Source organism: Nycticebus coucang, chromosome 10 (assembly GCF_027406575.1).
Source record: "Nycticebus coucang isolate mNycCou1 chromosome 10, mNycCou1.pri, whole genome shotgun sequence".
Taxonomy (NCBI): domain Eukaryota; kingdom Metazoa; phylum Chordata; class Mammalia; order Primates; family Lorisidae; genus Nycticebus; species Nycticebus coucang.
The window spans coordinates 91,002,872-91,026,576 of NC_069789.1; the positions used below are offsets into that span (position 1 = coordinate 91,002,872).

Below are 23,705 nucleotides of genomic sequence, written 5' to 3' on the forward strand. Positions count from 1 at the left end.
AAAGGGGATATTTGAGATACAACTTTCATATATGCCAAGCTCAGGTCTCTTGGTGGACCAAGAGAATAAACACTATTGTCTTTAAACAGGGTACGTTTAGGAAAGTTATGTTGAAATTTCAAATACAACTCTCTCTCAAGTTAGAATCTTTAAAAAGAGGTTAAATTAGAACTTGGCTTTATTGAACCATATTAAAAGATAAGCAAACAAAGTTATAAAATATTAGATCCACGTGCGGTGGCTCACGCCTATAAACCTAGCCCTCTGGGAGGCCCAGGTGGGTGGACAGCTTGAGCTAAAAAGTTCGAGACCAGCCTGAGCCAAAGTGAGACCCCATCTCTAAAAATAACAAGGCATTGTGGCGGGCTGTAATCCTAGCTATTCAGGAGGCTGAGGCAAGAGGATCTCTTGAGCCCAAGAGTTTGAGGTTGCTGTAAGCTATGACACTACAACACTCTACCTGTGAGACTGTCTCAAAAAAAAAAGACAAATATATTAGAGAAATTGTGCACCTGAAGGTAGAAAAGGACTTTGGAAGAAAAAAAGAAACAAAGAACTGTAATTTAACTTCCAAAATGTGACATGCTGTCATCTGAAAACATACTTAAGACTCAAATTAAATTGTAAATATTGCTAAGTGTGTGATCGATTGCTACTTCTTTAACACATGCTCTTTCTTCTAGAATAAGTGCTGAGATAACAATCACCTAAAATTCGTCTCAATATTTACAACTACAATTTGTCAACATATAATAAACATAAAAATGAAAAACATAAAATTACTCTTACTTGAGACTTTTACATCCCCCAGTAGTTGCCTCAGATAGTTTTCCTTGGTTTTATGTGACGTGTTTAGAACAAAGCCAGGTGACTAATAAGTGCTGCATGTAGCTCCCTGGATATATATTTGCTTATCCAGTAATTGTTAAGCCACCAATAACATGAAAAGCACTAGGATAAGTGTTCTGGGGTTTAAAAGGTCTGCCTTTCTGCCTTTGTCTTCAAAAATGTGTACACCTGGTTAAAGAGACAGGAGTGATACTTAAGGAGAGTAAAATAACAATGGAACACACAAGATGCTACTGATGTGACAAGGAAAACACGATTCAGTTCCACTTACTATTGGAAAAAGTGGTGAAGAGCAGAGTTTTCAAACTTTGTGGTACCTAGAAATCATCTGGGACATTTAAAATGCATGTGTTTTGGAGATTCTGATTCACTGGGTACGAGGAGGGTACTGGAATCTGCCTTTTAAAACACTTAGGTGTTCATTCTGATGTGAGTGAACCAGGCATCATGCTGACGATGTACAGGACTAGAGTGCGAGGAAGTTAGAGAAAGAACCAGACATCAGGTTATTTCTCTTATCCCTTCTCTCCACATCATTAGAAAAGTGCTGCCTATGGGAGAGAGAGTTAACAGAAGAAAGAAATGAAGAAAACAAAGGCCAAAGGAAAGTCTTCCTAGATAAAAAAGAACTCCATGCTTTCCAAAAGACAACAGTGACCCAGAGTTATCTACACCCCAGTGAGAGATGCCACGTGATATGGTAAAGCAGAGACACACAAACGCTTTTCCAAATGTCAGAACTACTAGTCCCAACAGAGCTGTGCTCCTAATCTTTGCTTAATACTCCCTTAGCACATTTAGGGGATGACCTGTCCCTCTCTCTTTTGCATGAGGCACAGAGCAAGCTGCTTCCCTGGGCCACACTAGAACACTACCCTTGCAATAAACAGTTGTCAGAGTTCCTCAGCCCTGTTGACTGGCTCTCTCCACATGCACCACAGCTCTTAGCCACACTGATCCATTACTCAAGAATGCCAGAGAGATTTAATTGTTAATTGCTTGGCAAGAAAATAAAGAGTCCTGGATGCTTCATAATATAGAAATGTAGTCTGTATGTCTTCCAGGCTTATCAGATTTCAAAGTGATACGTATGAAAACAGGTCACATACTAAACTGAGGACAGAATGTTTAACCTTCTCAACTGGCTCGGAAATCTAAGTTGGCAAAAGAATGGCAACATTATGTATAATTACAGATAATATAGTATTATTCACGTACAAAAATAAAGTAAACCCCACAAAAATCTCAGTGGAATAGTATAGCAGTGCTATGTTAGAGGCATTATCCTGCTGAGAGAGTTTAACCTGGTTACTCTCCCGGAGTCTTAACACCTCGTGCCCTAAGTGCATGGCATAGAGTCTCCATAAAATTCAGAAGCTCAATTGGAGAAAGGGATTTGTCTTCTTCTGTCCCTGTAAAGTCTACAGTGATGGATAAAGCAAGTGAGAATATTAAAAGTTGGTGCCTTCTGAAAACATTAAAAGAACTGTGTTACTATTTCATGTTGAAGAGAAGAAGGGTGGCCTTGAAGGATTTGACCATCATTAGGAATTTCTGAGTCAAATTCCTGATTCTGGCAGGTACTCAGGGTGTGGCCCTATAAGTATCACTAAAAGTTATGCAGCATTCATTTTTAAATAGATTAAAAAAAAAACCAGATGTCTACTTAGTCATTCAATAAATGACTCGCTATAAGAGCATGACTTTTGGAGTACAGGAATATTCCTAATCAGTGGCATTAAATAGCCTTTGACATTGGTTAGGAAACCACATTGAATGTATATCCAAGCCTGGAATAAGGGATGCTTGTCAGAGTTGGTGTGGAAGTGGAGAATAGGAAAAGGGAAAGGAATTATTTGAGTGTCTTCAATGGGAAGGGTACTGGACACTTCACATTATGTCATTATTCCAAACAACAAACTTGTGTGATAGATACTACTGCGCCAGTTGTATAGATGAGAAAATTGAAACCAGGAGATTTGTCTAATGTCAATAAACGGGCAAGTAAATGGTGGAACCATAATTTAACACAGAATTTTCTGAACCCAAAGTAAAATACATGAAAACTCCTCACAACCTCCAATCTAAATTTAAGATGTCTCAATTTTGGAGGGTTTACTGTAAATCTTATGAGATGCATTCTTATTTGTTGATGTTACCTGACAATTTAATTTGGAAAACTCTCCATTCACTCCATTATGGTGTGATTAACACACATACATATAGCCCTTCACTTCACAAATATTTTCACAAACACAATCTCTTTTTGGTCTGCTACATTTCCATAAAGAAGGTAGGCATGGCAGTCAGGTGCTCATTTTCTAATGAAGAGTATGAGTCAGTGGAATTTAAAAAGATTTTGGGCACCACAGCAATGTGTTATGAAGCAACAAGCTAAGCTCCTCATTCCTAACCCAGTGTTGTTTCACCAGATAGTAATGCATCTGAAAGAATTTGATTGACAGCCGAGATGATGGAATATGATGAAAAAAATTAAAATGGGATCATATGAGCAAGACTCAAGTCACTTCATAGAGACCCACTAAAACTTTACACGCCACAGTTTTCCTCTTTGTGAAAAATAATAATGATGATGATGCTAGCCTCACATACTTCTCAAAATTGGCTCTAGAGAGTGTCTTATCACTTACATATCTTCTTTAAGTTTTTCGAGTAGTTTTGTATTTTATCTCCCTCTACCTTTCGTATTATTAACATGATTAATTCTTTATGACAAAGTAAGTCATCAAGTCATACAAGTAATCAAGGAAAAGCATTAAATTAACCAGTAGTTTGAGTATATTCATTCCTTTGAAATGTTTGTACTTCAAGCCCCACCCAGACTGAATTTCCTGGCTTTCAAGGGAACCATGAATATTCAAACCAAAAAAACCCCAAAACAGATATATTTACCGCCCTGAGAAAAGAGAATGTTGAGGTAAAGAAAAAAAGAGAGAGCGAGAAAGGGAAGATATAAATTTAAATAGGGGTCCATAGATTCTGAGTAAAAATGATCACACCCAGAAAATGTCTTCCCTGAGGGGAAGCTCAGAACAGCCTGTAACAGTCAAATGTGCAGTGATACTATTTTCTATTTCTCTTGTCAGAAGGGATCAGTCTTTGAAATATGTCTAGCAAAACTGCAGACTGCAGTTCTGTGATTAATGAACTAAATTACATTTTATTTCTTAAATGTGTGGAGGATTCATCCTGTGGTCTTCCCCCGAGCTCCAGGATTAGAGTCGCTGCTGAACAGCACATCTGGTAATAAGCAAAGAGCTCTCTGGGTGGTTCTCTTTCTCGCCTCCCTTAGAAATAAGCAATGTGGGGAACTGCAGAAACTTTTATTTAGGCAAGTGTGGGTTTTAGTTCTCAAAAATGGTGTTTACTCTCTCTGTTCCCCCTTTCTCGTGAGGAGAAAAATTAACTATTAAGATATATCTAATCCATAATATTAATTTTTTGTTCTATATGATTTTAAATCACTTATTAATACTTTTCCTAAATCAAATATAAGTATTCATCAGGCAAATGTTTTAATGTCAACTTACCTGACAATGATTTTTAAATGGGAATCATCATAATAATTTACATTTTCCCTGTAATTATCACTTTAAATAAAACCTGGGGTGCTGTAGATGTTCATGATTATCTTTGATTTTTCATAAGTGCTTCTTCCTCTGTTAAAACATATTATTGTGTCCTGGAATATGTCACTATCTTACCTCTAGCTCTATAAAGTATAAAGAAAAAATTTCATTTTCTTTTCTCTCTCTCTTTTTTTTTTTTTTAACAAAAGCATGTATGAGCTTTTATTCATAAAAGAAAAAATAAAGATCCAGGGATCAACGGTAATAGAAAATTTTCAGTTCTCTAGAATATTTTTCTTCCACTCATTTTTTGAGCTCTTCCTTATCAAACCATGTAAAAGCTAATTTGCAGGGGCTAGTAGTTCTCGAAATGTGGTCTCAGAACATCCTTTAGGTATTATGCAGACTTTTCCAATTTCAAAAGGAGACATGCGCTCATGTCTAGCAAAGGTTCCCAGCTAGAACAAGCAGAAAAGAAAAAGAAACTATTTACTTTGAAGGACTTTACTGATGAAAATGCACCCATTGGAAGCTGAGAAAGCTCAGAATTAACTGATGCCATAGCTCTCATCATCCTTAGGGAACTTTTCATTTGTCGGTTGTGTGTATGCTTGGTTTTTCTGATGAGAGCAAGTGGGTTAAATGCTTATGTATTTTCTTAATTTGGGAGAAACAAAGTCTTTGAAAACGGAATTAAAAATTCCTCCACTGACTAAGTAAAAATCAATAATCAAGTATGTTAATACAATATGATCCAAAATTGTATAAAAAGCTAGAAGAAAATATTTTAACACCAAAATATTAACCATATCTACCTCACAGTGGTAAAATATCAGTGACTTGATGTTCCCATGTGAATTTTTTAATGTAAAATAACACATTTTCTAAAATAAGCATATATTGCACTTTTGTACTCCTGTAATTAAAAAGAAATATTTGCAGCTGGAGATTGCAAGAACAATAGAACCCCACTATTCCCCACCCCAAAAATGATCTATTTTCATCTACTTAATTTGTTTGCTTACTGCAGCTGTGCTTGCTATACACGGTGGAAATATACACTTCCCCCCAAAGTCTCTAACCATCAAGAAATTCTCTAAATTAACAATCTTAAAATACGTAGAAAATAATTGAGCACTATATGTAGAGACACTGATTATTTCTAGAAAAGCATTGAAAAGAGGGATTTGTGTGGTCCGAAATGAAGCAATGAGAGAAGGTCTCGCAAGGAGGTATGGTGGGAGCAGAACCTTGGAAGATAGTATGGTAGATTTGCAAAAAGCAGCATGGTGCAAAGACATTTCAGATCAGAAGTCAGAGAAGCAGAAATGAGAGCAGAGCATGTGAAATGAGACTCCAGCACATGGGGAAATGGACTAACCTAATACAATAGGGAGCAATAGGGGAACGGATCCCATCTGTATTGTGCATGGGATCAGGCAGGTTGCTGGATCAGGGATGGGAATAGAGACTATCAAGAGTGATTTAAAAAAATACACATCAGATAAATAACTCAGTCTTGATGTAGAAAAGAATAAAAAGTGATCATGAGTTCTAAAGAAAGGGAAAGCCATAATTTTTTTAAAAAGTGTTTGTAGAAAAACACACTAGCATTTATCATTCAGTCATTCACCAGATATTCTTTAGGGATCTATTATATCCTTGCTTCATCACCTACACCTTGAGAACAAGCATGGATGCAGGGGAACCCAACAGATTAGGAAGGTGGTACAGCAGCACAGGTGAGCTAAATAAAGATTTCAAAAGGCAAAGTACCCAAGTGATTTTAGAAGGTAAACTCTTGGGGATTTGGGGATGGATGGAACAGAGATGTAAGAGAAGGAGAGTCAAGGATGAGTCCAAATGTCTGAATTTTGTACCCACAGGAGAACACTTCCTATGCAAAGTATAAAGTAACAAAAGGTGGACTTGTACACTGGCTAGATTAGAAAGGTGTCCATCTAAAGATGGAGAGCCCATTCTATCACTCAATAAGTATTACACAAGCTCGGGCAACAGTCTGCAGCTGTACCAGTGGTATATGATTGCTGGAACCCAGACCAGTATTAAGGGAAGTAGCAGTGGTAAGAAAATGCAAAGTCCACAATGTACATAATTATTATTTACTGTTACCTCCCAATTTGGATTAATGTAATATAGGAAAAATCCTAGCTAAAAGTTTAGATTCAATCCCTATTTCCACTGGACCTTTCAACACTGTGTATTTATGAGCTACCTGAAAAGGAAACAGAAGCATAACCAGTCTCCCAAACCTTACTCCCCAAGAAATCTTTAACTGGGCTACTATAAAATGAATTAGCAAAGAAGAAAAAAGTACGTCCAACCTTACATATAATTGTGTTCAACAGCCCTCTCTTTTTCTGAAGATCCTAGAATGCAGCATTTAAGAGGCCTCTGGGGCCTCTATGCTCCAGTTTTTTTCTGTAGCACATAGATATTCAACAGACTCTTGGGGCAGAGGGAGTGAGCAAAGAAGTAAAAGGATAGCAGACAAGGGCAGGAGTCTGGAACACCAACTCCATTACCACCACCCTTCAGCCCAAGCCAAATCTACCAAGCCCTTTTCAGACTAGCACTAAATTTGTGTGGAAAATACAATGGAAATTTGAGAAAATGTCGTTTTCTCTATACACTGGGAATGCTGGCTAGGTCTTACACTTTGCCCATAGTCAAGCTAATTGAACTTAGCACATCCTGGCTCAAATTTTGATGGAGTTGGGCCCCTTGGCCTTTAAGCTGTATATCTGAATCCTCTTTGAAAAGATTTGGCCTTCCCATAAATATTTAGAATATTGGAAGAGCAACCCATCTGTTTTTATGCTTATTTATAACTACACCACCTTCCAGTACTGTGAGGTCTTTGAAAACCGAATGACATGACTGATGATGAGAAATTAAGTGAATTGGGTGAATGTTCTTATTCTCAGACAGAAATTTGTGGGAAAGCAATTTCCCTTACAGTTCTGGCCTTGTGCTTCTGTTTTTAGTGAACAGCCCAGCTCAAATTAGCTTGGAAGGTATGTGCTAACCATAATCTATACTAAGACACAAAATATTCATTCTGCCACTTTGTTGTTCCAATTATCGCCTTATCTTATTGACCTCAATGTCAGAGTATGGTAAGAAGAGAAGTAGAAAAATCCCCAAATTTACAGAAAGGTTGAGTGTGTATCCTCATGTTGCCTATGAGCCTTTTGAAACTCTTGTCCAAAAAAGCAAGGCTCGGTGGAGGCCAGGAATCAGATTTGCGGATTGGAAATGGCTTTGAGAAGGCAAGTTGCAGGCATACACAAGATCTGGGGCAGTTAGGCAGTTATTCTTGTTCTTTTGGGATAAAGAAGGTTACCCTGATCCTAGGGACTAACTCCAGAGTGCCAGATTTTCTCCTCTATCTTAAATCACCTGGATACTATGCAGATTTCTGTGGGGTCACCTGGATACTAGGAGGGTTTCAGTTTTGCAGCATCTCACTAATATCACCCAGATACCCCATTCCCTCAAACCTGAGCTCAGAAAAGTTCCTCCACCACCAAGGACAAATCCTTTCCTTTTCCATGGCACCCAGCTTCCAGTCGTAGCACCCATGAATCCCAGGATCTTCTAGTTCCACTCCCCTCCCTTCCTTTTCACTCTGGAATTCTGACCATCCACATTTCAAAGGCAGAGATGAAGACGGTGCGTCTAGGTGGCATCTGCAATGCTTCCATTAAAACGCATAAGCGTAGCTTATGTCCACATAGTTCCTGAAGCATCTTCACGCTATGATTCTGCAGATTTTGCTACTTGTGTTCAGGAGTCTCTGTTTCTTCTGCTCAAGCCCAATGATTTTTGAAGGCAGTGTGGGTCCCAGCCTCTGCCAGGGAGGACTGCGCCTCCTTTCGGCAGGAGAAGGCAAGGAGGAGCGCTTCTGCCAGGCTGGCCTGAACCCTACTCGCTGCAACGCGAAGGAAAAGGGTAGGGTAGGAGTGTTTTGAGTGTTTGCCCCGGCAGAGACCAACCCATTTAAATCAAAGATACTGTGGGCTCTGTTTTAAACGTTAAAACTTTTCCATTGAATTAATTCCTCCTCGACTTATTCCACCCTCTCACTCCCCCCAAAGGGTGAGATTCAAAAGGAGCCTGCTGTTCTCAACGCTGTGTGAGCCCATTGCTGTAGCTGAGTTGCTTTATAGTCTGTCCTCGCCCTCACCCGTTAAGAAAAGTTCCAGTCACTTGAAAGATAACTGCATGAACACGAACAAAATAAGAATGCTTGCCCTTCTACCTTCTCAAAACTCGAATCTTCAGGATTCAAATTAGTAAATAGATTTCAAATTTATTGCTTATTCTGAGCTAAGCCCGCGAGAATCAATAATAGTAAAAATAAGCTCTCCCCCCCCCATTCTTGGAAATTACCTTCCTCGTTAGGTGATGCCGGAGAGGACCTGGGATCCAGTACCAGGCGAATGTGTTCTGATCATAACTCAGACTCTGACTACTATATTTGAGAACTAAAGAGATAGCAGAATTCTCAAGATTCTGATTGTACTCAACGTCTTCTAAGCCGCTTGTGCGATTGATTGATTCCACCATGTTTTCTTTATTTTCTTCCATAAAATTTCCTTCGCCAACCCCCATTCGTGCCTTTTATTCCCTTCCCCTAAGCGAAAGTGGTTGTTGCCCCTATAATTATCTTTCCATATATTTTTTCCCATCAAGAAACGTGGTCCGAGGGCAAGTGAAATATACTATTTTTTAAGCCTCAAACCTAAAATCAATACCCTATGCCCATCTCTATGAGTATTTCCTTGAAGCTATTGCACTAAATTTAACAAGTGACAGCACCCCAAATCTGCTGATATTTAGACCACGTGGTGATGTCCACAGGTGAAAAATTAACCTGCAGACCCCAAAACACCCACGATTGTTCCTTCCCAGCTTTCTCTCAATGTATCTTCAAATTTATTGTTTTGATAAGAAGCAGAATTCAGAAAAAAGGAGAATGGTAGTCGTTTGTTGATAGTATTATTACTGTTTGAGGGGTGTTGTTAGCCTACTCACCAATCTATTTGATTTTCCACATTTTTGTGGATGTATAATAATACTGTTGACAGGGGTTACAGGAGATGAAACTGGTAGAAGCGGTACTCAGGCTAGGCTGCATCGAAATAAAACACAGAATTCAGCGCAGAGCACCCAATCTGATTACAATGGTGTGCACTCACAGATAGTTCCCTAAATGTTTGGATACAAAGTGGCCATAGGGAGTTGGTCCCTTATCCAAATATTTCTCATAAATTTCTATGTCTTGCTCCAAAGAATACTCCCATCGTTGATTAAACTTGCAAAGGCTTGAATAGAGAATGCTGAGCCCGCACATTTTATTTTTTCTTTGAAGGGACACTCTTACCCCCAAACTCTTCCACTATCTCAAACATAATAAGCAAAACGCTACGAACACTCTCCCAATTTTTTTTAAAGCTGTTCTTCGTATGGTTTTTGCTGACATCATCTCTTCTAAAGGTTAAAAAATAAATGCATGTTCTCAGAAAGGTTGAAAGGGGACTCTGCCAGTGGTTGGAAGCACGCAGAGGTCTTAGCGCACGCACAGGCTCGCGCAGACGTTTAAACCAGATACCCTGGTGCTTCAGCCCACTAGGAGGGTTCTCCAGAAGCTAAAGGTCTGCTTGAGCGCAATGCTAGTCTGACGGAGGGAGAGGGGCGGGTAAACAGTATAGGAAAGGAATTATAACACACCTTTTTTAAAATAAAAATAAATCAAGTTGATCTAAGGGTTCTCTTGTTTGAAAATCTACAGCTGTCACTTAAAAGCGTCCTAGACGGAGCTGGCTGCTGGCGGAGCGCAGCGTTCAAAGCTTCAATCAGAGCGGATCTGGGTTGGTGGACTAGAAAAGCTCACTGCTTCTGAATGGACTTTTTTCGCAGGGGGCGTGAAGCAGGTGACATCCTGTTGGTTTGAGAATGATTTATTCACTCGTGTTGTAAAATCTAAAATGACGCCCCTGGGAAGAAGGAAGAACTGTAGGGACCCGCGTGATCCAAAGCTGCCCGCCTGACGCGCTGGCGCCCTGACCTGAGCGCACCGGGGTGAGGTCGCTAAGCTAAGTGCAAGACTGAGAGACGTCTAACCGGTGGGAAAGGAGCTCTGAGTCTAGAAAATGGTTTCATCCGCGAAACAAACGCTGAGGAAAGGGCCTCGGCCTTCCAGAGTTGGGGAATCTGGAGCCCCTGTGAGTTGGCAGCCTGGGCCTTGGACTTTACAGGACTATCTTCACACGCTCGGAACTGGAAATTGTCCGTTCCTCCAAAGTGGATGGGAATAACTAGACTGTCAATTTCTCCAAAATTTTAAGAGAAGGAGGCCATCCAGTTTCCTGCCCCTACCTGAAAAATAAACTGGCCACCTCTTCTCTGGCCTTGATGCTGTTCCTTGGTCCTGGATTTCTCCCGCCCCAAATAGAAAATTTTCCAGGCTACCCTTAAAATGACATTTTTTATTGGCTGCTCTTTTTAATTGAGATAATTGAGAACCAAAATTAGAGTGCCAGCATCAGCACCGGCTCCAGGGGCCTAGGGCGGTGCCTCATAAGAAAATTCCTGGCGGCCACATCTGTTCGTAAACACTGGGACTCTAGGAGGATTGATATTCTTGTGATGAACCTTCTAACTGGGAAGCCACCCCCCCACACACACCCCACCCCTCCAATGTTCATGTCCTCCTGGGCATTTTCTCCTAGCAAAGAGGGACGTCGGTGGAGTTGGGCCTGAGAGCAAGGCTGAAAGATTGCGCGGGCAATTCCTTCGCGCCGCGTTTACACCTCTCCCTTTGTGACAAATCGATTTCCCGCGTCCCTGCTCTGCATTTGCGTCCCGCCGCGGGCCAGGGCCCAGCTGCGCCCGGGTGCACACTTAGACCTGGCTTGTGAGTGTGTGCGTGTGTGCGCGCGCGTGTCTAATTGACTTTCCGTCTACCTTTTTATGACTACATGTGTTTCCAACAAAAGGTCTTATTAGGACAATCTGGTTTCACTAATTTAGAGGGTTTTTTTTTAGGAGTTTGCAGAAGTTCAGATTAAGAAATGACGGCAAGATGCTCTGTCCTAGGACTAGAAATAGGTTTGCCTATTTTTATGACCTGTTCCGCTTTCCTTCCCAGACTAGCTCCATTCTATCACCAGCCCTACTCGCCTTCCACACTCCCCCATTAGCCATTGGATTCCTAACAGTAGTAAAGAAATGTTTCTTCAAACACTTAAGGCACTTCAACCCAGAGGTGTGAGAAATTTACCAGACTGGAAGAATTAGTAAAGGGGGAAATAGGTAGTCCAATAGAGAGGAAAATGCAGTGAATATCAACTAAGGAGGAGAACTGAAATGCCCAGGAGGTCAAGGGGAAACCTTTAGACAATACCTAGCTTCTCTTTGCTACACTCAACTCAGGTTGTAATTAGAAATCTTGCAAAATTTAGAATCTAATAGTGAAGATGTAAGGGGGATTTGTTTTGCTGATTTCATTTGAAAAGAAAATTCAGAAAGAAGGATCAGGGCTATTTCTGTATAGATAAGAGTCAAAGGTACCTTCTGAATGTTTCCCATCTCTCCAAAGATGATATTTTCCCAATCCAGCAGACTTCCATTCCGAGACTCCTCTACTCCCTAGTTCCCAGTCTGACCCTCACTGTCCACTGCAGGCTGGGGGCTCAGTGCTGCCCACAGGTCCTGATTTTCAAGGAGCTCACAACAGCATCCTGGGCAACTCTGGATGCCCAAGAACTACAGAGGAGGGTCCTTCTGGAGGTTGCTGGTCACCCAGCTGTCAGACCTTTCCCTTCTCATCCCAGGATTGTTATAAAAATAGGCCCGGTGGCCCCCTCTGGGAGGCAAGGCCTGCAGAGTATGCCTGTATGGGTGCTTGTGTGTGTGCTTTCTCAACTCTTGGCTGCTTCCCCAGGTCCAGGTAGCTAGCCAGTCACTTTGTCCCCATTGCCTCACCCTGCTTTCTGCAGCCTCCTTCTGAGCAGTCCACTGACCCTCCTCCTGTAGTGCATCTTCTCTCTAGCTAACCTCCTGGCCTCAGTTGCCTTTTGGGCATTTTCTACCCATGAGGCCTTTCTACTCCTTGTATCTCCAAGATAGGATTGAGTGTCATGCGCAGGCGGGTTTCTGGAGTCTTGTCCTCCTCTACCAGAAAACAGGGTCCACTCCAAACCCCAAGCTTTTCCTCAAGTCCTAGAGGATGCCACATGGCCATGCAGCCCCCCTTGGGCCAGGCCCAGGTCTCACAGGAGCCATTCCCTGTCCCCAGCAGCCTTCAAATCTGCTCAGGGGCATTCCAGGGCCAGCACCGCCCAACTGTGCTTGGTACCCACTACAATGTCACCTGAATCCCAATTTCCCTTCTCATGGTATCCACTTTCAGAACCAAACAACAGGTACCATCCGCATCCCTTCAGTCCTGCAATTTCTGGCACTGACTGGCACCGACCTGGGCCACAGTTGTAGGAAACTGCAGGCCTGGGCCCTGCTTTTCTCTTCTCTTTCCTTCTCTTTGGGCAAAGCAACACTGTCAGACCTCTCCTGCCCCACCCTCGTCTACACAGAAGTTACTTCTAGGCCATGTTTTCTGTCATGGCTCAGCCTCTAGTTCTCCCAATAGTGATAAATGTTTCGATTAATAATCAGCCTTGGAGAAACAGAAACCACTTAATGTGCAGAAGTGGCAAAACGAATCCCAAATACTATTCTCTCTCCTTTTTGTGTTTTACATTTTCCTTATGAATAGTTTAAAAATAATCATGGTATTTCACAGTGCATTTTGTTGGAGGTAAAGTGCCCCCATGCACATGTAACTCCTCAGCAGCCCCTCAAGCCGCAAACCCAAAGCTCAATGTCTCTGCCCCTGCGCCCAGCACTGACCGGGGACTTGGGGACACCGACTCTTCATTCCTCAGAGTTGGCTGCCTTTCTTCAGCGAAAGGCCAAGCCGGACCTCTTCATCCTGCCCCTGTCGGTCTAGGGTGGATTAGTCTTAGGCCGATTTTGGCCAAAACACGGAGGGCCGCCCAGGCCTGAATTAAGAAAGCAGGGCGAGGGGCCTGCGCGTTCTCTGGTCTGGACAGGACCTCTCCCCTTGGACTGCTTTATTTAGCTCGGCCCGCTGGGCTCCCATCATTGTGTCCAGGCCCTGTTTCCAGTTGTTTCTAATTTTTGAGAGTCTCAGAAGGGCAACGTTTTGTGAAAATCATAGAATGGTGATGTCCCCCAAATCTCCAAATTTGAAGAAGAAACGGTAATCAGCAAATAACAGCATGAGAAGCGATAAGCCTCATTTTAGAAAAGGGAATATCTGTGCGTATCCGGCCCTGTGTCACTTGGGATGAGCCAGGTGACAGGTCTATTACTCAAAAGGTCGGGGAACACTTGAAGTAGGTTTGAAGACAGCCTTAACAACGCGAGGAGAAGTTTTCACCGGGTGCAGTATCTGTGCGTGAGGATGAGGGAGGGAGGCAGCGTGAACTTTTCTGAAGGGGCCACTGTCTAGAGCCCCTGGGACGTGACGCTGGCCTCGATATTGAAGCCTGAGCTTCCCTGAAGTCCCTAATGCGGGATCATGCGGAGGCAGAATCTCGGGTTTCACCCCTAACAGACATTCCTTTCACTCGGCCGGACCTTGCCCAAGTCCGCCAGACTTTTGACTCAGCTGGGGTCTCAAACCCATTTGCAGGAGAGGCGACAGTAGGGGGCAGAGAGCAAGTGCTGCGGCTCGGACCAGGCGTTCCCTCGCGGCCTCCCGGGCACGCCGGGCCTTGTGCCCGCGTGGAGTGTGGGGCCGGAGCAGCGCCGGTCGCGCTCCCCGTGCGCGGGGCCCTCTTCCAAGACCAGACATACCACCGGGAGAAGCCCCCGACTCGACTCAGCGTCATTAACCCGCTGTTTTCCCAAACAGGGCTTGCTCCCTGAGTTGGCGCCCCAGCGGGACCTTTTCCCAGCCGGGCTCAGTCGCCCTGCCTGCCGGATGATCAGGCAGCCGCCTTCGCCCGGGACGCAGCGGAGCTGGGTCGGCTTAAGCTAGAGTCCGCGGTGGGCAGTTTCTGCTCGCAACCGCAGGGCCTCCGAGCGTCTCTCCAGCGGCCGCCTCTGCCAAGCCCTAAGGAAGCCCTCCGTTCCTCAGCCCGTTCCTCCTGTGACCAGCCTTTCCTTTAGACAACTGCCACCACCTCTCCTACTCCCGATCTTCTCCCTTGGCCCGGGTCGGACTCCCGCCGCCCTGCACGGGTCCCAGCCCTCTGTCCCGGGCACACTCCCGCAGCGTAGGCATGCACCCCTCACTCACTGTCCTGCTGCGGGGTGTCACTGCCGCTAGTGAGTCCCGGCGACTCCAGCAGGCTCCGGCCCGCCTCGCCTACGCTCTCGTCCGCCTGTGCCGCCACCATGTCCCCGGCTTCCTCCAGGTCTAGCAGGTGACTGACGGAGAAGTTCTTTTTCGCCTGCAGGGTGTCGAGGTTGCCCGGGCTGTCCAAGCGGCCGCCCAGCGCCGGTTGCCGCTCCAGAACGTGCCCGTAGCTGGAGGTCATGGTCTCCCCCTCCTATCCCACCCACCCCCCTCTTCCCGCTCGAATCAACACCAAACGCTGTGGCGCGAGGGGGGAGAGAAGCAGAGTGGGGAAGAAAGAGGGGGGAGTGGAGAGAGAGAGTCGGAGAGAGGGAGAGAGAGAGAGAGAGAAAGAGGGAGGGAAAGAGAGGAAGGCCAAGAAAAAAAAAGTGGAAAAGAGGGCGGGGGGACCCCCTTGTGCAGAGCAGAGCGTTCTGCACCAGCCGCCTTCCACAGCCTGGGTTGCTTTCCTGAGGCCAAGTCCGGCGCGGTCCAAAGAGATAATCCGCACCAAAAAGAAAAATTAAAAAGGCACCTTATGTTCAAGTCAGGAGAAAAAAATCCCTTCTAACTCTACAAAAGCGTCCGCACGCGCACACTAAAAATAATAATAAGGGAGAGAGAGGAAAGGGGAGGCCAGCAGGGCGGGGGAGTTAGACAAACAGAAGAAGAGAGAAGAGGGTGGGAGAGAAGAATCAAAGTGTTTTTTTTTTTTTTTAAGGTTAGAGAAGTTATTCCCAGGCAAGAGTTCAAGCACCAACAGAAGAAGGCTTGTTCCAGCTTTAAAACATCTTCAAGAAAACGCGTTCCCCCCTCTCTGCACTCCTGTGGATTCTCAGGAGTGACTAAAGTTTCAGGAGGAGAGGGTGATGTCTTGCAGATGTATTAGAGAGCAGGATTCTCACTTTACTTTTCGTAAGGAGTAAAAAAAAAAAAAAAATTAAAAATTAAAAAAAACTAGGGCTTCCAGAGTCCAAAGGAGGGTGGTGGCGGGTTCCCCCCTCTCCCTTCTCTCTCTCCCCCTCTTCTTGCTGAGCTCCTTTTTCCTTCTCAGTTGGATCAAGAAGCTCTCTGGCACTTCAAAAGGCACAAACTGGCATGCAGAGGAGGCTTTGTAGGGAATACAAGAAAATTGGAGACCCCTGGGAGGGCAGATCTCGACTTAATAGGAGCCTGTAATTACGTGGCAAAGCCTTTGTGCCGTGCCTGACGTTTTACAGATCCCCTTTCTCCATCACAATCTCCTTCTTCCTCCTTTCCCTCGAACCAAAAAACAGTCTGATTAAGAAAACCCCCTTTGCCAACATCAGAGCAAGAGAGAAAGGGAGGAGGAGGAGTGAGAGAGGGAGAGAGGGAGGAGGGGGTAGAGAGGGAGGGAAGAGAGCTAGAGAGCCCCTTTAGATTTTTAAAGTACAGGTCTAATTATCATTCCCGTGCAATAGTATCAAGGGGAGAAAAGACAAACTGAAACCCACAGTCACTTCAAACGGGCTGATTATTTTGCTTCGGCATTAACTCTTCCAGATTTGTTTAAGATTCTGTTGGAAAATCTCATTTGCATGTTTTGATAACAGCTGCGGGGAAACTTGTTGGAAAAAATCCACAACTATCACAATCAAATTTTCTTCTCCTTCTGCCTACTCCCACCCCCCTTTAACGTTTCTTGCTGTTCTGTTTTGGGGAGAATGAAGGGAGTGTCGGAGAAAACGATGAGAGAGCAAGCGTGTTCAGGCTACGTTTGGCTCGGTAGAGACAGCCTATTAAATAATGTAATAAAATAACAAGAGGAATAATAATAGGAGGCTCTCCCACGCTTCTCCACGGATTAAAGGCAGGTTGGGGAGATCTAGAAAGCACCGAATCCATTCGAGGCCTTTCCCCACCGTAAGGAATCTCAGGGCTAAGGCAATAGGAAATTTACATATTTATTAAGATGGAGCAAAAGACTTAAGTATATCGTAATCATCCCCCAGTCCCACCCAACCCCTGCCAATTAGTAACCTCTTTGGTGCAGCCAAGGTCATTTCCCAGGCGGCGGCAACGCTAAACCCAAAGGGTCCTGCTGCCCAGATTCTGAGCAGACACCAGCTCTCCTAAAGGGAGCGACAGGGGGAGGAGAGGCTTATGCGCGGACCCTCCTCCTGGAGCCGGCATGGGTGCGGTGGGGGAAGGATGGAGCGCAGCGGAGGACCCCAAGCTAAGTCTACAAAGCTCTGTCGTCCGTATGCTGCGCCCAACTTGACGGAGGACAGAGAGGTGCTGAGCGGTTTTTTCATGACCTGTTGGAATCCGGTAACAGCTTTAATAGTCTCATTAGAAATGAGTTACTATATGACGAGTAAGTAAAATATTAAGTGCTTATTTGTGGCGTTTTATGTTCTTTACACACACACACGCACACACATTCCCTTCATTGTTAGACTTTTTTTTTTCTCCTATAGCCGAGAGGCTCCACTGGAGAGAAAGAAGGGTCCAAGTGTGTGTAAAATGGTTTCTGGGCTCCAAACGGCCACAGTTAGCCCAGAACTTCCAGCCCTGATCTGGGAAAAGAACATTTGATGCCATCAAAGAGCTGCAGATTGAAACCAGATGTGCTCGCCTCGGTTCTTTCCATGCATTTAATTAAGGAGCCGGGATGGAGGAGACTTTTTCATCATTAGTCCACCCACTCCCACCTCCTCTTTCCACCCCTTCGTCCTCCTCCCCCGGCCCCAACCCGGGCCGCTTGAACCTCCGACCACAAGCTCAGAGCCCCTCCGGCGCCGCCCCGAGCGGAGTGCGGGTCGCTCTGTCTCCCCAGCGGTGCCGCTCTGGGCAGTAAACTTCTGTCCGCACGCAGCCAGGGCGAGTCGAGTGCGCACGGGGTAGGCGCCACGGAGTGGGCGCGGGTCTAGGGGTGCCTTGCGTCCGAAGTCCCTACTCCACAGCCCGCAGAGCCTCTGCGGAACGCCGCACGTGCACGTGCCATCTACTGGTGTGGACGCGACTTAATTGAGCAGAGAAGTTTCCACCCGGCGTCCTGCTCTGTGTGCTTCAGTGAAAGGCCGGCGCGGCGGTTTCTCCCTTCCCCACCACGCCGCAGCTGTTGGTCCCTTCAGCGGACCTGCCTCCCCGAAACCTCCCCAGAACTGAAGCAGCTGCTCGACACTCCCTCCTTTCTCATGCTCCATCCTCATTTACACAGTTGCGTTTTAATGTTGCTGTTTGTCCCCACGCGAATTACTCTTTGTGACAAAGATCTGAATAAGGGGTCGGGGCTTTTGGCATCCCCAGACACCCCATTTGCCCTGAAGAGCCAGCGAGTGGCCTTGGTCAGTTGCGGGAAGACCCCCACTTCGGAGGAAGTTGCCTCGTCCTGCTAACCCATCTGCATCGTTGGTGATGGAGGGAAGAGAGTGCATAGATGGGCATTTGGAAGCAAGGCCAGACTTCACTTAAATTCGGCAGAGGTCTCGGAGGGATCAGGCGCGTCTTGAAAGTCACCCTCTTGTCATTTGTGTGAATACCAACCGATCCTACCAATACCAACTAGGATGTTAATGGTGTCAACAAAAACAGCAGACGCATTTGCTAAAACATTCATGGACTGAATACATATACTTATATAACATCCATTATACATACATAATATAAACTTCTAAGTGCAATCCAAATAGCTTTCGGACTTAGAGCCTAATGCCTGCTGACAGCTTGTCCAGCCCGGCAGCGCAGCTCTCGCCTCGCCGCTGCTCTAGAGGCCGGAGGCAGGGGCGTCAGGCTCTAGGAATGGGGTGTGTGTGAGTTGGGGGGAGCTTTAAAGACTGTGGGGGCACAGAGTGCCCGCCAACTACTCCCAGGTGGAACTCGGGGCCAGGCTCGCAGTGTGCTCAGGGAAAAGGAGCCAACATCAGAGACCGTGTCTGGTTCCCAGTGAGGACAAGGCAGGCAGTCGGGCCACCTCCTGCAGTCCAGGCGCGCTCTTATGGGAATCCCTCCGAAGCCGCTGGAGCTCAGAACGGCTTCAGAGACTCTTCCTCCCCCGGGAGAGGCGACTCTTTTCCGGGGGAAATCCTGTAGGCCTCAGCTGCAGGGACCCAGCCCTGGCTTCCTCCCACCCCAGACATCACCGTGGGGACTCTTTGGGACAGTCCCCTGGAAAGCAAATCATCTAGGCAAACACCCTACAGATTATTTCTTCTTCTTTTTTTAGGTCTGCGTGGGTTTTTTTCTTTTCCTTTTTTTTCTATTAACAATTACAAGTGGGTTGGATCCACACTCTGATTATGTTTACACACAACATTTGTAAGTTGTTTAGAGTCTGGATTGTAATTTAACAACATCAGGATAACTCTACAGGGAAATTTAAGACAGAACAGAGAGCATGTTCATTCCAAAATGACAAAAGACAAAAGAGGAGCTCTGGCTGAGAAGGTCCCCCAGAACTCCCAGAGTCAGGGCTCACGCTCTACCCAAGGCACCCAGAGGTGGGCTGGGGAGCCTGGGGTAGAGCCCAGGGCAGGAGCGGCCACTGAGCCCAGCCTCTCCTCATGGTCAGGGTCCAGGCTAGAGAGGGGGAGCAAGAGGTAAGTTGGTGGAGCAAAGTTCTCTTGGCTCAGGTTGCAGGAACCAGGAGGGCCATGCTCCTCTAGAATTCAAGAAGAACCATCTGGCCGGAAGATGTCAGGAGGGAAGGCTCAAGGAAGCTGTGGCTGAGAAGACACACTCATCTCCAGAGCAGGCAGTACTCTCAGGCTGGGAACTTAGAAGGCCCCAGAAAACAGGCTGCTGTTGCCCCAGCAGTTCCTTAATCACTACTTGGCTTTCCCCAGTGTGATTTGGGGTGGGTGGGGTAGGGGTTGGAAAAAGAGCATTTCCAACTCAGAATCTCTCAACATTTGTAGGACTTTCCTTGGCTTGAGCTTTGACTTTCATCCACCAATCAGTATTTATTAAAGTTTGAAGCCCTGGATGATGTAACTAATCAGAACGCTTTTCCTCATGACCCTTCCAGCATCCGAAAGTGGCTTTTCAACTATTCTTTCTGCCCCACTCCCTTTAAAATAAGGCCTGTTTTGGATTCTTCCCCACATCAGTGGGAGCAAAGCTGGGTCTAGCAAGGAAACGTGCCAAGAGATCAGACTAAGGTAGATAGGTGGTTCCCGGCTATGTGCCCCTGGGTGGTCTTATTAATAATTAGGTTTGGTATTGATTACTGTCCGGAGTTTCTCTGGCACTTGAAGTTGGCAGAGTTCTGCCTCATCTGGCTAGCAGAACATCCCCAACTCTAAGCAATATCCCCTCTGAGATGGAAGCCTGGAGCCGTAGTCCTTGACATGCTGATAAGCTGACATGATAATTACACGTGACAGGTCACAGATTCTATGATACATGAAGAACACAATGCTACCCTCATGCAAATAACATGCTGTGGGGTAGAAATTCCTTCCTGCTCATGGTTGACAAGCCATATATATTCATTAACAATGATACAGGGAGAAAGAGTGAAATGCAAAATGGATTCTGCAGGGTTCCCATATTTAATGGTTTTAGAAGGTCACTTCATGCCAAACCTGAAAGGGACTCTCCTTTGGCTTTGTAATTCTGGTTCTTAAAATCGTGTCTTTCCAGGAGCATTCATTCTCCTATGCCTGGATGCATGCTTTCCATCCACTTCCACCTCCATCCAACATCACCACTGAATTATTGAAATTTCACAATAATCAAAGGAAGTAGGAATAAAAACACATTTCAAGTAGTGAAATTTTACTGGGTTCACTCTGTTGTAGACTATTACAGGCTGAGGAGCCCAAAATATTCACTGGGGACCCAGTAGAGTTAGTAGAAGGCCCATCTATTCCTCAAACCACTGGACACTGACTTTTTGTACACCACCGAGGTCTTTAGCTAAAGACACAAGTGACCTTCACATCTGCAAAGGCAGTAAGTAATCCTCAGGCCTTATTTTGCTGAATACTTTTGCTGTGATTGACAGTGGTGAGCATTCTCTTTTTGAAATTTTTCTCCTGGTCCTCTCTCTATTTCTCCAACAACTTCTTTTAGTCTTCCTGGAGTATTCCTTTCCCCCCACTCACTCTTTTCAGATGTTGATATTCTCCAGAGTTCTGTCTTTAATTTTCACTGTCCTTCGCAATCAATAGATTGTTCTCAGAGGATCTCACACATTTTCATGCATTATATCTTATCTGTTTTGTGTCTTAGTGTTTTGTGTTGGTATAAAAGAATACTTAATACTGGGTATTTATAAAGAAAAGAGGTTTTGCAGGCTGAGGATTTCAAGGGTATAACTTTGGCTTCTTGCTTGGGCTTTCACCCAGCATCACAACATGGCAGAGAAGTTCAAAGGGGAAGCAGACTGCTGGGAAGAGAGGGAAACCTAAGGGGCATGTTGGTATTATAATACCCTTCTGTAGCGGGAACTAATCCATTCCCGCCAGAACTAATCAAGTCTTAAGAGAGCAGGCACCAAGCCATTCATGAGGGAGCCACCGCCATAACACAAACTATAGCACTTATTTATCAATGAGTCTAACACGTAAAAACTTAAGCTCTTGATGTCACCTAGAGCAAACAAGTTATCTCTCTAAGCCTCAGTTCCCTACATTTCAAATACAGCTAATCATGGCACTGACCACATGTACTTATTAGAATTAAATACATGCAATCCATTTCCCATAGTTCTTAGCACATGGTAAGCCCTGAAACAAACAAAAAAGTGTTAGCTATATCCTTGCTGTGTATGCACATTTATTGAGGACACTTAAACTTAACATGTCCCAAACTGAACTTACTGTTTCCCTCCCATGCTTTTCCTCTTTCTGTAGGAGGAAACTTAGGAGTTATCCCAAATTCCTCTGTCTCTGACGCCACCTCCAGCTTGTTCTGTTAATTACTAAGATCTGCCTAGTTTATCCAGCTAGCCCTGACCCTGTTACAAAACAGTCGCTAAGTGTTTGAGGAATGGGAACTGGAGATTAAGTAATACTGGAGCAGATGAACAAGGCAACATGATGTGAGAATGTAGGCACCATGTTATAGTGTGTTCATAGTATATAAACATAACAATGGTTAGTCATCAAGGTACCTAGCCAAATGCCCTCAGAGCAAATAAGAGTGGACAGGTGCTGTGCTTTCTCTGTCCTGAGGAAACCAAGCCTTATTCACCAGACAGCTTCAGATGTACCAACAATAGCTGTTGTTAGGATTAAGAAAAAAATGTTTAACAAATGTTAGTTCTTGTTCTGTGCTTTCTCTTATTCTCAGATTCTTCTGGGCTGTATAAGTTCTTTTGGGTTGCACAGAAGAATGGGAGGCTCAATTGTTGCTACAGAAAAATCTGGCCAGGCGTGGTGGTTCATGCCTGTAATCCTAGCACTCTGGAGTCTGGGTGGGAAGATCCCTTGAACTCAGGAGTTCAAGATGAGCCAAAGCAAGAGGGAGACCCATCTCTACTAAAAATAGAAACATTTGTCAGGTGTAGTAGCAGGCACCTATAGTTTCAGCTACTCAGGCGTTTGAGGCAACAGAGTGAAACACTGTCTCCAAAAAGAAAAGAAAAATTCTTTAATGATGGGTATATGTGTGTAACCAAGGTGCTTACAACTGGGAATGTTTCTAGGCAAGCAGCAATACACAGAGGTTCCAGAAAAGTCATTGCTGATTTCTCTATCCTTTGCAGGAAGAGCTTGTGCCTGGTGGATTTTTAAGAACCTGTGTGTTCTCTGAATGCTTGGCCCTGCACAAGACATTGAAAGTGAGTTTCCAGGCTGGCTTAGTGCTTCTGCAAACTTCCCACTCTTTGGTACCTGGTGCTCTGTTTCTAGGCCGGGAAGAAGTGAGCTGGCATCTTACAGGATGGATACAAAACGCTTGGGATCTGTTTGGTAGATTTGAAACCCACAAGGTGGTTCTGTGACTTTGGTGCTTATTTGCAGCAGACCCAGTGGCCGGGCCACTTCGGATAACCTTCCTTGGCTTACTGCTCCCATGACTCTGGAGCCAGGTACCGCTTGCTTGTCCATCTGCTCTCCTTCCCTGGATCCTTCTATAAATCTCTAATGTTCTAAACAGGTCTCTCTTTTCTCTTCTCCCAATTTTCTACTTTTCCTAGCTCATAGGTAAACATCCAACCTGGCTAAAACTTCTTTTATCCAGTTACACTTGTTAGGTTAGGTATATCTTTTACCCTCCCTTCCCCCCAACCCCCATTTTTATTCTGTTAAACACACCCATATCAACCTTATTTAAGGTTTTGTTTCACTGTAATAGTGGCAACAAAATTTCAGACACTTTTCTTGCCTGCCCCAAGTGATGCTCTGAGATAATGTATATGTGAAGACTTTAGTGTGAAAGGCACGATGGTGTGTACGTCCGGCTGCAGTTGTCATTGTCTCCAGTCATCATCTTTCCCTGATATTCTCTTCCCACCTTTCATCACTGCAGATAAGAAGGAAGGGTTTACATAGTGGAGTTGAGAAAAGTGACTTTTTAAAAAATGTGCTTTTTCAACATTTTGCAGATCACAAACTTTTTGAATCATTATTCACTTCTTTTATACAATATATATCTTTGCCTTTTGTGAACTGGGTGCTCAGCTTGGTGTTTAAAAAGCCAGAAGCACCTCTTCCTAACACACACACTGAAAAAAAAAAAAAAAAGATAACTTTCTCACTGTTCACCCTTTCATTTTTTCCTCTTTCTTGACTTGTTTTTTTGAGTACCTTTGTTCCTTTAAGTCGGAAGTCTGAATTATTTCCTTCAAAAATTGAAGAGTGTGATTTTGTGATCACTCTAGCATTCATTAGTGTTGGGTACCTCGGTCCCCATTAGAAACTATTACACTGGACCTCAGATATCAACATTCATATTCTATTTTG

The 23,705-nt window shown here is 44.6% G+C and overlaps 1 protein-coding gene across 2 annotated transcripts in view; it reads right to left on the bottom strand.

The window, feature by feature from the left end:
* The window catches only part of PRRX1 (paired related homeobox 1), a 74,137-nt gene extending 58,049 nt beyond the window's left edge, over positions 1 to 16,088 (bottom strand). For both annotated transcript variants that reach the window (XM_053607642.1, XM_053607643.1), the window contains exon 1: positions 14,794 to 16,088. In XM_053607642.1, the coding sequence (XP_053463617.1) occupies positions 14,794 to 15,034 (241 nt within the window). In that variant the 5' untranslated portion in view covers positions 15,035 to 16,088. The remainder of the gene's footprint in view (positions 1 to 14,793) is intronic.
* Positions 16,089 to 23,705: the final 7,617 nt, after the last annotated feature.